Here is a 15,463-nt window from a genome sequence, read left to right as displayed (position 1 = left end):
GTCCTGTACTGCTGTGACTGGAATGCTGCTGAGTATCTAACATGACTCATATTCTGAATGTATTTCAGAACATGTTAATACTCACATCTGGGGAAATTCTACTAATGGCCCTTTGCTCTACAGAGCATCATAAGGCCAAAAAAATGGGCATTTTCTGCTATTCCCCCTATGTTATGGAATAACGTCAGTTTCTGTGGACAGCTTGTAAAGACTTTCCCTGACCCTTAAGATTGGACCTAGTTCTTTTGTGCCTGAATCTCTTCCATATTTTTATACTGTTGTTTTATGGAATGCCGAATGGTATAGTTTTGGTAAAATATGCAGGGATATCCGATATGTAAAATGAACCATGGAAAGAGAAGAAGGGGAGTCATGGATATCTTAAGGATGTAAAAACGAGTGCTTTCAATTGTAAAAAAGAAAATTCAATAAAAATTACATATAACCCCCCCCCCCAATTAATGGTTTTAAAAGAAACGACAGGAGAAGACTCGGGTCTAGTGAGCTGCATCCCCATGGATCCTCGTTCATAATGAAACCCAATGGCAAGTGAATCCAAGGAGCGGTTTTTTTTTTGCTTTGCGTCTTTCCCTTTCCAATTTCCCGCCCCGGAGGGAACCGGGCAGCGCCTCCTCCCGAAGCCGAGGCCGCCGCGAGCGGGGCGGGCCTGGGCGGAGGAGGCGGGCGGTGTTGGCGGCCGGCCTCCGCGACGAGGAGGGAGGGCGGGCTCTGCTTTGAGGCCCGCCCGGCAGGCGAGGAGCGGGATGGCCGGAGCCGGGGACTACGTCGCCGTGGTCTCTCCGCCGACGCCCCCCGGCCCGGGCAGGCCTCGAGGCGGGGAGCTGGGCGGCGGCACCCAGGCCTCGCAGCGCCTGCTGGCCTATAGCGACGCCCTGCTCTCCATCATCGCCACCGTCATGGTGAGTCTCTCGGAGGGCGGCCGGCCGCCCAGTCCGGCGCGCCCCTTGCTGTGGGAGGGCGGGTGGAGCTGCACCTGTTGGACTCCCGCCTGCTGCGCTAGACAGGCTGGGAGCAGGAACGAGGCGCAACCCCGGGGCTGCCCTTTCGCGTGGAAGGGGCGAGGTTTCTGCAGCAGCGCCTCTTCCTTTTTATTTATTTTTTAACATACCTAGACACATAATTTTTATGGTATGCCACCTTTCCAAAGTTAGATTTATAAAAGAGATAAAAGGTACCTCAAGGGTCATCTTGCCCAACCCCCGTGATGCACAAATTCTTCACCCAGTGGGGCTGGAAGCCCCGACCCTGGGACTAAGAGTCTCATGCTCTACGCATTGAGCTATGGTATCAGTTCAGACCATACAACATGGAAAATATGCACCATTGCAGCACAACAAAAGCAATAATAAACAATTAATGAAACACCCAAAAATACACAATCAGACTGAACAATTCCTACGTAACCAGATCTAAAATAAAGGTATGAAAACCCCCAAACTATACTCCAGCGCCTCTTCCCTTTTGAAGGTCAAGCAGCATGACAGGATTAGAACCTGGGTCATGAGCTCTTTCAGCATCTCATCACGCAGCCACCTCTGCAATAATAATCTTGCTTTATTCCTTACGTTTCTACCCTGCCTAAGGAAAATAGTAGTGACAATGCTGTTGCATCTGGCTGGGTTGCCCAAGGCTCTTGAGATTATTCCGCTCTCCTGTCTTGACTACACAACAACCCTGCGAGGGCTCTTGGACCACACTTTCCTCGTACCTGTGCCTAGAAACCAGGGGTCTTGAGAGCCCTTTTCCTGTTTGCCCCGCTGCTATCCTCAGAACAAATCCACTGTTTGTTTATTTTATTTGTTGAATTTATATACCTCCCTATACCCGGAGGTCTCAGGGTCTCACAGAGGTCTCACAGAACAAAATCAAAATATAAAAGCACAAAATATGTAATCGAAATAAAAACAAGAACCCAACAATGCACACACCCCTGAAGTTTTCCTGTTTGCCTCGCTGCTTTCCTCAGGACAAATCCACTGTTTGTTTATTTTATTTATCTATTGAATTTATATACCGCCCTATACCCGGAGATCTCAGGGCGGTTCACAGGACAGAATTAGAATATAAAAGCACAAAATATGTAATCAGAATAAAAACAACGCACACACCCCTGAATTGGAGCAAATGTCAACCCGCAGCTAACCTGTTAGAGGACAAAAGCGAAGTGTGATGAGCCCTGAGAGAGAATGACTGAACTGTGGGCTCTCTAGGCCTTGGTCAGCTCTAACCACTTGGGAAAACTGCTTATTTTTTTGGGGGGGGGGACTTGTCACCTTTCATTCATACTGTGTTCACAATCCTCAAATCAGATTAGGACCTCAGTTTCAGTTTCCCCCTTCTGCTCCAGGGGGCAGAGACCCTGCTCTGCTTCCAAGAGATTCAAACATGCGGGTTTTCCCATTTTAGTTTCACAACCAGTGCTTTTTTCGGGGGGGGGGGGCAGGCCGGGGTACGCATACCCCTAAACATTTTGTGAATCATTGTACTTTTGTCCATTTACTGTGTTTATTTTTCCTGATTTGAACTATAAAACGGTGGTTTTCTTGAGTCAAAATGAGAATACCCTGAAACATTTTTTAAGAAAAAAAGCACTGCTCACAACACTCCTGAGGTAGGTGGGTGAGGTCAACCAATGAGCGCTGTGGCTGAGAGGAGATTTGCGCCCACACTGCTAGCCCATGTCCATCTTAGCTGTGGCTGCATACCTTTACATAATAACATCTTTATTTACTTGGGCATAAGCACCACTCAGTAAAATGGTACAATTTTAATAGTAAAATAAAAGATAGGTTGAAAAGATTGGGGGGGGCACCCTTCTACCATGCTTTAATCACTGTGATTGTGAGCAAGGTCAGGGTGAGGAATTCATGTTGGGAAATACCCATTTTGCTTATGCATCCAGAAACTCCTTAGAGATCACTTCCCCCTTCCCCAAATGTCCCTTTTATGCTCTTCGGTGTTTTGTTTTTTTCTTCACTGCTTGTTACAAATGCTGCTTCTTTTGCAGATTTTGCCCGTGGCCCATACAAAGATACACCCAGATCAGGTATTGTGTATAATAATACTAATACTAATAATTCTAGGCGGTATATTACATATTAAATGTACTTTTGATTGTATTACGGTTTACTAATTTAGATTGCACTTTGAATCTCCAGCATGGTTGTTCCAGTATAGAGGACATTTAGCGCTGAGTACTAAAAGAAATTAGAACATCTGTTTCAGGTTCATTTTAAAGTTTCTGTCAATAGGTGCCCCACAGACTACATCCAGCCCCCTCGTCTTCAGTTTCCCCTACCCCACTTTTTCTCACCCAGGTGGCAAGTGGGTCTCTTTTGACTGGCCTCTTGTGTTTCCTGTTATTTTGCATGCATCCACCAGGCTAGGAACAGCACAGTCTCCATATTTTGCTTTTAACCTAACAGCACTGCTTTCCTGAGCAGTTCACAGGGTAGCACTTCCAGGTTAGAAAGAGCAGAAGACATCTGTACTGCTTCCTAATTAACTACCAGGCACCTTAAAGAATTCAGTGTGTCCACCAGCTAGATTTGTCTTTATTCAGAGAGTTTCATTCTCAGGTTTTGTGTCTTCAGAGAGCAGAGGGAAGAATGGATTACATTTGTTTTTTGTTCTGGTTTTAAATTCACAGTCTGCACCTTGAGGTTTGTTTTGCAACACACTTTCTCTTTGTGCTTTTGCTTGTGTGAAAAACAAGTACACCATGTCATGTTTCACTAACTTCTGTAATGAATAGCAGGCACTTACTTGTCAAATGCTGTGTTTTATTTCAGAAACTGGGTGAAAGTGTTCAGCAGCTGCTAGCCACCAAAATTGCCGTTTACCTGATGACTTTTTTAATAGTAACAGTTGCTTGGGCAGCTCATGTCAGGTATGCATTTAGGAATGTGTTGGAAAAGGTACACACACACCAGCCCTTCTTGCGAATTGCAGCATGTAGCTTGTCCAAGAAGGGAAGGCATCCTGTAACAGAGCTTGCAGATTGCACTGAGCCCTGCCATTCCAGTTGAATTCACTGCCGCTAAGAACACATTAAACTAGCCTTGGAAAAACAAATCCTCAAGAGAACATAAGAAGACCTCTAAAACCACAAAGCCTAGGACTTGCTGATCAGAAGGTCAGTGGTTCGAATCCCCGTGACGGGGTGAGGTACCGTTGCTCAGTCCCTGCTCTTGCCAACCTAGCAGTTCGAAAGCACGTCAAAGTGCAAGTAGATAAATAGGTACTGCTCCGGTGGAAAGGTAAATGGCGTTTCCGTGCGCTGCTCTAGTTCGCCAGAAGCGGCTTAGTCATGCTGGCCACATGACGCAGAAGCCGTACGCCGGCTCCCTCAGCCAATAAAGCGAGATGAGCGCCACAACCCCAGAGTTGGTCACGACTGGAACTAATGGTCAGGGGTCCCTTTACCTTTACCTATTTAATCAAACCAATAATCAGTCAAGTCCAGCCCCCTATTTTCCACATCGGAAAAAATGAATTGCATTTGGTTAAAATAAGTCCTTTTTCCGTTTTTGTCCTGAATCTACTGCCAGACAATTTCATTAGGTTACCACCATACGAGGCTTTCTTTTGACCAGTTTGCACATACATCTGTTTGCCATTTGTGGCCTTAGGAGAAGAAACAACTTTTGTAAGCTTCTGCTGCTTCTTGCGGAAGTATTTTAATGCTTAATGTTTTATTATGACTTTATATGTGTTGAAAGCCACTCAGAATAGATGAGGCAACCTAGTCAGATGGGCAGGGTATACAAATAATAAAATTGTTGTTATTACCTGGATAGAATTGTTACTGGCTCAGGAGCACTCTTTACAAGCTTGGCTGTTCTGAAAATCCCATTTAATTGGTGGTTTGTGAAGGATCTACAAATAAGTAGTTTGGCTTATTAGCCTCTTCCCCTACCTACCTTCTCCACCCCCAAAAAGTCCTGTGACTTTCACAGAGGGCTTGCTGCGGGGAAGCCAGAGTTCTTTCTCCTTTCTGCTAGTGTATAAAGAAGATAAGAAACAGTGGGGAGAAACTCCTTTCATTTCCTGTCTTATCCAGTCCTCAACACACTGGAGTTGTGACCAGCCTAAGTGAGATAATAAGCTGAGCCCTTTGTATGTGTCAAGGGAGAGGTGGGAGCTTATTTGATAAGATAAGAAATGGCAGGAAAAACTTCCATCTCTTAAGTTTCTTTAAGCCACAGTAGGTGTAAGAGCTTGAGGGATGGGGAAGGGAATCATCCTGTTGGCTGACTTACCAAAGAGCCTAGCAAGATTGTGAGCAGATTTGCCTGGTTGCCTGATCTTTGTCTGTGATGTTTCAGAAAGGGAAGTTTCTGAGTTTCACATTCATTTCTCCCTTACTGCTGAATATGAGTAGACTCATCATAGAATGGAGGTACACTGCATAACTTTTCCCACGTGATACTATCATCAAAATAAAGACTTGTTCAGTGAATGCGTCTTGTCAGTCAAAGCTTTCTGAGTATTTTACCAGGGCCAAATTATTAATGGCTTTTGTTCTCTCTCTCTCCCTCTCAGACTTTTTCAAGTGATCGAACTCATAGATGATGTGCTTGCCCTTCTAAATTTGGTGAGTGAAATAAAGGTCCGTTAAAATAAGACACGCTGGTGTAAATATCAAGATATTCCCAGCCTTGAATATGATCAATACCAAGATGGAACAGTTTTGAATCTCCTGCTTACAAATTTCAGTATCCTAATGTTTCAGAAACAAAATTATCTAGAACAGCAATGGGCTATGGTGCGTTTTATCCATTTTACTGCACACTGTTTAATATTAGTGTCTGAGTCACCCAGCACATCATAACTGCACCCGGGATATATGTGTAATGCTTTTTGCTTCATTTGTTGATGGTGAAATGCAAAATATGAATAGTTTAATAATTACCCGAAGCAGCTGGAGGTTTTAACTTGTCCCAGTGCATAACATACAGAATTGTGTGATCTTGAGGGACATTCTGTCACGTCTTCTTCAAATGTATGGGAGCTGTCCAGGAGTCCTGCCTTTAGCAGAGTGGATGGCGCTGTGGTCTGAACCACTGAGCCTCTTGGGCTTGCTGATCAGAAGGTCGGCTGTTTGAATCCACGCGAAAGGGTGAACTCCCATTGCTCTGTCCCAGCTCCTGCCAAACTAGCAGTTTGAAAGCATGCCAGTGCAAGTAGATAGGCAGGAAGGTAAACAGTGTCTCCGTGTGCTCTTGGTTTCCATCATGGTGTTCCAGAAGCAGTTTAGTCATGCTGGCCACATGACCTGGAAAACTGTCTGTGGACAAACGCCGGCTCCCTCAGCCTGAAAGCAAGATGAGCATCGCAGCCCCATAGTCTCCTTTGACTGGACTTAACCATCATGGGGTCCTTTACCTTTTTACCTTCTGTCCAAGTCTTCTTCAAATGTAAGGGAGATATCCAGGAGTGTTTCTGCCTTTCTAGGGTTGCCATACTCCTGGGCAAGTCCAGGATTCCAATGACGGAATTAGCGTTTGGGGAGAATTTTGGGAAATTGGCAAAATGTCCAGGAGTTTGACAACAACTTTTTGTGTCTGGATTTTTACTTCTTGAAATATGGCAACCCTATAAAGCTGCCATTCATTTTGGCATGTCTTGTGCTGAGAGAACAACCGGCTTGATTGTTCCCTAAAATTGTTGTGATCTAACACAAGAAACAGATTTGAGTGTAACTTGGGAAAATGGCCTGAGGCTACAAAAAGATGGTTGTGGGAAGCCACTGATGTCTTCCAATGAGTTCTTCTGCATTTCTTTGTACTACCATGCCTGGGTTGGATAAAGCCCGATAGTTGTAGAGGTTCCACAGGCAACACTTACTGCATTATCTTTGTTCAATGTGAGCTGCTTGAACGTCCTTGGATGTTCTCTGGCTCCCTTTCCATGCTAGTGTCATTCCTCCCTAAAACTGGGGCAACGTTAGAGTGGAAAGAGGCTACAGCTTAGGCCCCCAAGTATAGTCCTGGGCTTCTGACATTTCATTGCTAAGCAGAAAGGAGCCAAACTGCATCATCTTCCATGCCATGCAGATAATGTGAGAAGGGGCACTGACTTGCATTTACATTCCGAGGAGCCATGTCTTCTCACATGCTGAATTCTTTTCTCTCCTAGGCATGTATGATGCTCATTACTTTTTTGCCATACACAGTAAGTAAGCATTCTGCTTCTTTCCTGCCTAACATTTCCCCTCTGTTTGATTAAACTACTTTTAAAACTTAAAGACTCTACCTGTTGGAATAGAGTTGACATCTTCTTGAAATGGGTACAACTCTTATTTGCTTAAAAAGCTTAAGCGTAACATTAATAAACTCTTGTGTTTTCACTTTAATTTATGTATGGTATATCAGTTGGTCAGCTGAAGGTTAATCACTTAACCAGTTATCACAAAACTTCACTTATTACAAGTAAATAACACCTAAAGTGAAAGGCAAAGAAAGTGTATGTACTCTTTTCGGAAGCACGTCTCATTATGGAACACTTTGTTCAGGTATAGAAAGCCATTTGAACAAAGTGGTCAGTGTGCCTTTGCAGACTATGGCTCTCTAAAATCTCCCCATATCCTCTTTGCCTCTGGTGTTGGATAGGAGCAAATCCCCAGGCTTTGAGTATAAGTGAGCAGTAAAAGCCCCCCTCCCACCACAAGACCAGAGCCTGTATCCTTTTGATCTCCTTGCCTCTAGACTAGGGTAATGAAACCAAAATGATTCCAGCTGCTAATCTGTTCAGTCACAAATGCATGTCAAAAACCCAGAAGCTGATTTTAAGCGAATTTATTAAGAATCAGGATTAAGGAGACCACAAAGGGGAAATGCAGAGTGAGCTTACTATGTATTTGTCACAGTGAATTTTGTTCTCCGCGACTGCGGTGAGGCTTGCAACTCTAAACCTAATCTTCTTCAAAGGTAAATTAGTTTAACTAAATGGTCTGAATTGTTCAGACAGTCGAAGAATTTTCTCACCCAGACTTGAAACTGGGCTCTGCCAGTTAGCATAGAAATTTCACCGCACTTGTACCAATGTCTTCCAGTAGCTTTCCAACATAATATGCTGGTTCATAAACCCAAGTTGCAAGCTTCTCAGTCCATCCTAGAATTCGGTACTCAAACACATATTCACTGAAAGAAATTCAGCATTCTTACTGCTTTCCTCTTCAAGTTAATACAATATACCTGGATATGCTTTTGGCCTCTCTCGGAATAACTTGCAGATCTTACAAGTTTGTTTATTGATTCAACTGAGTGTCAAGGGTATGAAAAGCAGAGCTTGCAAATATATAACTTTATGTTTTTTAAAAAGCTGATCCAGCTGATACATATTTATTGGGTTTTACTTTCCATGAGTGTATTTTGCAGCATATCACTGATCTCTCATTTTGTCTTGCAGTTCTCCTTGATGGCCTCATTTCCAGATGTACCATTTGGCATTTTCATGTTTAGTAGCTGCAGTGTTGTAATCGGCACTATCCAGGTCTTGTTGCTTTCATTTCAGTATTTAAAATTAGGGACTATTAGCAGGAAAGATTCCATAGGTTATAATCAGAAAATGGTGATGATCCGCGTGTTATCCTCCTTATGTGAGAACATAATTGTTAGTCCCCAAAGGAAAGAGTAGATTCCCTTCTTGCAGCAGCTAATAGAGGTGGCAAAAGCTGCAAGCACTTACAGGACAAGTTTATTATTGCATTGCTTTGTGCTCACAGGTTTGCTATTCAGATTTGCAGGCAAGCACAAACCACAGTGGACAACAATTGTTCACAATCATTTGTGAACTTGTAAACAAAGGTTTGATGCAAATTGGGATTGGAAATCGGCTAACTCTTCAGTGTGCAAGGGTAAGAGGGAGGTGGAGAAACAAGCAGAAGCTCTAGGCTTTTTCTTGTAACACCAAACCATGGTTTGGCATTATGTCTGCGATTGGCGTTAGTCTCATGTACTCATGCAGTGTTTTCTTCACTCTGCAGGCAATCATCGTAGTATATGGCTTCCACCATCCGTATTTACTCAGCCATCAAATACAGGAGTCCGAAAACCAGGCATTTTACAAAAATCACATTCTGAAGATTATACTAAGAGGGCCGACGCTTAGTTTTTTTGCTGCCATCGTCTCCTTTTTCTTCATCCCACTGGTAAGGCCACCTTTACATTCAAACAGTGATTACCAAGCTGTGTGCAAGAGCAGGATTGTGTTCTACAATGGGGACTTTTCAGCCTGCCAGCCACCCTTGGGGTTCTCCTTTTCCTCATTCTCTCTACCGCTTCCAACTGTCAGCCTATATTTTGTGTCTGCTGAGCATGTCCAGTCTTCATCAGGCTGTTGTGGGGGAGGGGTTGGTTTTTAGGTTTGGGGGGTTTATTCCCCCTAAAGAGTTTTTTGTATTCCTGCAAACCTTTGACCTCCTCTGAGCATGTTATCATGCAATAAACAAGCTCTTATTTCCTTCCAGGCTTACGTGTTTCTTGGGCTCGTTATTTTTTTCCCACACGTCAGCCACCTAACCAAATGGTTTAAAAGCAAGGTCCTTGGTGAGTATCCTTTTATATTTGTTTATTTAAAGATTAAAAAACAAAACAAAACCTGGCTGCCTATGCCACCAAATTGGCAATCTAATAGACACTATACAAAAAGAGAAAGGAACTGAACCGAAAGTAAACAAGTTCAGGAGTCCTTCATTAGCCCTAGTTACATACTGTGTTTTTCCGTGTATAAGACTATATCCCCCCCCCCCCATTTTTTAAGTTTAAAATTGGAGGTTGTCTTATACATGCAATGTTGCAATTACTTATTTCTTAAATTTGGGCTCAAAAAATAGGGGGTGTCTTCTACATGGGGGTGTCTTATACACAGAAAAATACGGTAATTGATACCATAGTGATGAGCTGAAATGACCTAGGAGGCAACAAAATGGCAGCTGGTCCCAGCCAACTCGATGGAGAGGACTTTGCAATCTGTCCTCTCCCTCAGACACAGCTAGGCAGAAGGACCTCTGACTTAATTCTTTTGCATGGGATTGCTTTATCTACGGTGACTAGGAGGCAGATTTTGAAAGTATGGTCCAGCATGAAAATAGAAGGACAATTCAGGCCAAAGAAATTGTTTTCTCCTTGCTTTGTGTTGCACAGTGATTGTGACAGAAAGTCTGTCTCCAAGTCTTCTAAAATGAGCAGAGCACACAGGGCCTTCTCTGAGGCTATGCCACAACTCTGGAATTCCAGTGCTAATGGGAAATAATCAGGCTCCTAATTTGTCTGTCACCAGAAGCTGAAAACGCCTTTAATTTAAAAAGTAATACCTTGTGTTATTGTTTCTCGTTTTAATGTACAGTATGTTTTACCCTCGCTGCTGCTACGTTTATGTCTTGTTTTGCTTTAGGTATGATCTGGTTTCTGTTGCTTTTAGAAAGTGTCTGTTCGCATGTTTATTGCTTATATGATACAGTTTTACGATGGTGTTGTATGCCACTCTGGCCACCTCTGGTAGAAGAGAGGAATGTAGATCAATTAATATAATATTTGAAATAGGATAGGCAGCTGGCCAGTTGGGAGTCTAAGGATAAACACATGATCAAAAGTCACACAACAATAATCTGTACAGCAAGGTTCTCCTCTCAAGCCTTGGATAAGCAACATATCTTTGGGAGGAGGTAGGCAGGAATAACATGGTGGAGGTATTTTTATTTACTTCTAGAGGATGAGATTTCATCTTCATCAATCTTTATTACAGTCCAGAGACCCAACAAATCGTTACAAAGCAATACACAATTCATACAGCCTACCTCCAGGTTAAACAAACATTTTTCACAATATAGGGGTCATTGGTTCTTGCAACCACCGATAAAAACTTTGCCACCGCTAATGTTCTAGCGTTTGTCCGGTCTTCCAATAGGAACCTGACATAGTGAGCCTCTGATTTTCCCGGGAAAGGTAACCAGCAAGGGTAATATCAGTTCAGCCCTGGCTTGCTCATATTTTGCACAGTGCAACATAGTTCTCGATGGTTACCACGCAATGAAATCAAGGCCTCTAAACCGCTCGGAAGGGGACGACCGAGGGGGGGGGGCCTAGTAACTCTGGTTTCCACTCAATTGGCGTCACAGGTTACTGAGTGCTCAGTTTTCGAGCAGCTGGCACTGGGTGTCACTTCGCATCTGGAATCCAAAAGAGGATGAGACAAAATGAATAAAGGCTTGTCGACTATATAAAAGAAAAGCTTAGCGCTTTCATTCAGCATGCTTATTGTGCCTTCCAGGTCAAGAAGACGAAGTCCCTCTGGAGTCTTTTACTTCCTACCTTACAGAACCCCTTAGTAAGGAAAGAGTGGAAGCATTCAGTGATGGAGTTTATGCAATCGTAGCAACCCTATTGATTCTGGATATATGGTAGGTCTTCAGAAATCTTAGTTCTATCCAGTATTGCCCTTGACTGTTTTTCATATGAGAATACAGTGCTTGGAGGGGAAAGTGTGTACAGTGGTTCCTTGGTTTTTGAACGGCTTGGCTCCCAAACAATTCGGCTCCCGAACACCGCAAACCTGGAAGTCAAAGTTCCAGTTTGCGAACATTTTTCAGGAGCCAAGCATCCGACACAGCTTCCGCTTCAGTGTAGGAACTCGGACTCCCAGAACAGATTAAGTTTGAGAATGAAGGTACCACTGAATAGAGTTTTATTTCATAAAATTTATACACTGCTTGACCGTTAAAAAAAACCAAAACAACTCCAAGCAGTTTACAAAAAGATAAAACAAGAAAACCAGGAAAGATTTACAGCCCTACTTTAAAACATACAAAAGTTAAAATGCTTAAACAGATTAAAATGGCCTCAACTTTCTAAGATTCTGGGTAGGCTTGTCTAAACAAGAGTGTTTTTAGCAGGCTCTGAAAAAAGTACAGTGGTACCTCAAGTTACGAACGCTTCAGGTTATGTGTTTTCAGGTTGCGGACCGTGGGAAACCCAGAAGTACAGGAAAGGGTTACTTCCGGGTTTTGCCGCTCGTGCATGCACAGAAGCACTAAATCATGTCACGCACGTGCACAGACGCGGCACTGCAGGTTACGAACGCTGCAGGTTGTGGACGTGCCTCCGTCACGGATTACGTCCGCAACCCGAGGTTCCACTGTACAGTGCAGGGGTCTGCTTGATCTCAGTAGGCAGGGGGTTCCAAAGTGCCACACTAAACGGCCAAATTCTTACCAGTGTCGAACGGGTATTATGTGGCACCTGCCAATCGAAGCAGTCAAATGGCCACACATGGGATAAGGCAATCTTGTAGGTAGACTGGTCCCAAGTTGTTAAGGGCTTTATATACTAATAGTAACGCCTGGAACTTGGCTCAGTAGCAAATTGGCAACCAGAGCAGGTCTCTGAGCACAAGTGCTATATGCTGACAAAGCCACACTCCTATCAGCAATTGCTCTGCAGCATTCTGCACATAGAGTTTGGGGGGCGGGGTTTACAATGTGGACCTCCCTTTAATCTCTCTTGAGCATGGGCCCTCCACCAGTGTCTTGTGCAATCGTATTAGTACTTGCACAACCCAATGGGAAATACCTACGCTTAATGAAGTGAAATGATGAAATTTCCACCTTTGCTTCATGTTGGTAGTTCATAGATGGAAGCATGAGTGCTGCATATCACATAGCTCTTGCCTGCAAAATAGAAACATCTCCTAGGTCTGCAATCTCCTGTTATCCCACTAACTGACCAAAACCCACCAGTTCATTTTAATCCTCCTCCTATACAGAAAACAGAGATGTTATATGTACCATTGTTTAACTATGAAAATCATTTAATAAAAAGGATTTTAATATATATATATATTTCTAAGCGTTAAAGTAACATGCAGAAAATGATAGAATATCCCCATGTAAATGGATGCCGGTGCATGTACAACTGAAATATCATTTCCCACCCCAACAGTGAAGATAACGTTCCTGACGCTAAAGAGGTGCGAGAGAAATACCGCGGGAATCTCATCAATGCCTTGAGTGAATACGGTCCGAATTTCCTTGCCTACTTTGGGTCTTTTGTTACTATCGGCCTTCTCTGGTTTGTCCACCATTCGCTCTTCCTTCACGTGACAAAAGCAACGCGCCTGATGGGGCTCCTCAACACCCTCTCGCTGGCTTTCATCGGAGGTCTGCCTCTGGCCTACCAGCTGACCAGCGAGTTTGCGGAGAAGTCTCACAACGAAATACAGGCCATCCAGGTGAGCTGCGTCACCATTTTCTTCGCCAGCATCTTTCAGTTTGGCATTTGGACCGCGGCCCTCTTCCACGAAAGGGAAACACTGCATCCTTTTGCACGATACGGCGGCAAAGAGCACGCCTTCATGTTTGCCAAGCTGGCTCTCTACCCCTGCGCGAGCCTCGCAGCCTTCTTCCTGACCTGCGCTGTAAGCGAGCTGAGTACAGAAATCTTCCACCTCATGCAGATCGTCGTCCCCTTTGCCTTCCTCGTCTTACGCATCTCTGTCAGGGTTGGTTTGGTAGCGTTGAAGTTCCTGGTGTCTCTGTTCAGGCCACGGAAAGATGTATCAGAAGAAGAAGAAGCGTGTTTGTCTCCTTCCGAGACCTTGTCATAGCTTTACCGCTGCTTTCCTTGGAATTCCTGTGGAATTGCTTCTACTTGAACTTGCCTGGTTCAAGCCACAACTGGGTATATTCAACATTTTGCCAGTTTAGATGTTTTGCTTCATGGAACATAAAACGCTTTGAGTAGAGAGATTTCAGGTGCAAACCCAGAAATGGAGTCATGCAAAGTCCACTGGCCATATTTTTGGCTGCAGGTTGGACATTTTTGTCAGTGATTAGGGCTAAGATGATGCATCTAACCACCAATGTAGTCAGTTTTTTGCATAATAAAAAAAATAATAATAATTTATTATTTATACGCCGCCCATTTGGCTTGGTTTCCCCCTGCATGGTGAGAGAGGGAGCACAGAAAGATTAAGGGAGAATTATAGCATTGGGTCTGTTTTTGAGGCGTTGAATAAGGAGACGGGACTGTGGCTTGGTGTTAAATCACATGCTATGCAAAATGTCCCAGATTCAATTCATAGGATTGCCAGGTAGAGCTGGGAGAGTCCATCTGAAACTGGAGAGCTGTTTTCAGTCACTGTTAATAATACGAGTGAGATCAATCCATTGTCTTGGAATAAGGTAGCTTTCCCTAGTTCCTAAAGTCAAGTTTCAGTTGTCATAATTAGTAAAAGTAGTAAGATTCGTATTCATGTCACGTTCATGTTATCGGGGGGCATTATTTGAATGTTAAGTTGTTACATATCATAGGGTACGGCTGTTGTAGTAAATCAACATCTGCTTCTTGGAATACATACAGGATGTATTTGGCCTGGAATACAAGTGAAAATTATTATGTAGAGTGTTGGGCAACTGCCCGTGAATCTCCAAAACAAATGGCTTTCATGGACAATAGACAAGGTGGTTCATCTCTGGCTGGAAAATCTAAAGACCTCCGATTTCTCAGGGATCTGGAGTCTAGGAATGTGAAAATTGTACCAGGGTTCATCCTGGTTTCTGCAGAAAGTTGAGGGTACCTACGGATATTAAGTCTTTTTCCAGCTCTTGCTTAATGTCTCTTTCCTTCAGTGTTGTTCTGCTGAGCCGATACACTTCCAGTATAAAGTCATCTGAGCTTTGGCTAATCCACTAAGCTGCTGGTTTATCTTGAATGTTGCCTTTAGCTGGAAGGAAGAACTTTCTATACCTAATGTTTGATGCAACTTCTCAATGAAATGCTCAGCATTATGCCATTCAGAAAAAAACCCAGTCTCTTTTCTTGAAATGCACCTACGTAGGCTAGCTAATAGCTTCTGTACTTTTCCCTTGATTGCACTTTATTATAAATGTAAAATATTTATATTTTGAGTGGTTTATGATGCACAATTACCTTTACTTGATTGATTGATTGATTGATTGATTGATTGACTGATTGATCATCATAATACTTGCTTTGGAGAAATGCACTATATTGTATGTTGAGATTCAACCTACAATCTAAGATATGTCCTCTTAATGATTCTCTTTGGTCCCTTATTTTATACATTCCTTAATTTTAAAATGTGTTGGAACATTTTTTTATTGAATAAAATGCTGCATTTACAATTGAAACTGGCAGGAGTTTTACTCCACTTCATCATCTCTCTTCCACATTAGAATACCAGAATACCATTTCACCAGTCCTTACAGCAGCCGTGTGAAGCTGCAAACTAGGAGGAAACCAAACCTCACAGGAAATCCTAGTCACAGATCCCATCTAGTTTGCTCTTGAGCAAATGCCACTTGCAGTCTCCCCAGACTGATACCTTTCTGAAAATAATTCTTTTAAGTGGCAAAATTTTATATAGTAACTTGTTGAAGAATGAAACATTCCAACTCGACATTTTCCTGTAGTGTTCATAT

The 15,463-nt window shown here is 43.1% G+C and overlaps 1 protein-coding gene across 1 annotated transcript; it reads left to right on the top strand.

The window, feature by feature from the left end:
* Positions 1–674: 674 nt before the first annotated feature.
* TMEM175 (transmembrane protein 175) lies at positions 675–15,172 on the top strand. The gene is made up of 10 exons (XM_083719156.1): positions 675–920; positions 3,029–3,067; positions 3,813–3,910; positions 5,566–5,617; positions 7,162–7,197; positions 8,434–8,517; positions 9,011–9,175; positions 9,494–9,572; positions 11,296–11,425; positions 12,963–15,172. The coding sequence occupies exons 1-10, from the start codon at positions 765–767 to the stop codon at positions 13,624–13,626; spliced, it is 1,503 nt and encodes a 500-aa protein (XP_083575282.1). The 5' UTR covers positions 675–764; the 3' UTR covers positions 13,627–15,172.
* The last annotated feature ends 291 nt before the right edge of the window (positions 15,173–15,463 follow it).

This window comes from Podarcis gaigeae (genome assembly GCF_964106915.1).
Source record: "Podarcis gaigeae genome assembly, chromosome: 17".
In the NCBI taxonomy this organism is placed as follows: Eukaryota; Metazoa; Chordata; class Lepidosauria; order Squamata; family Lacertidae; genus Podarcis; species Podarcis gaigeae.
The sequence above is the reverse complement of the archived record's forward strand: the minus strand, read 5'-3'. Positions and strand labels throughout refer to the sequence as shown.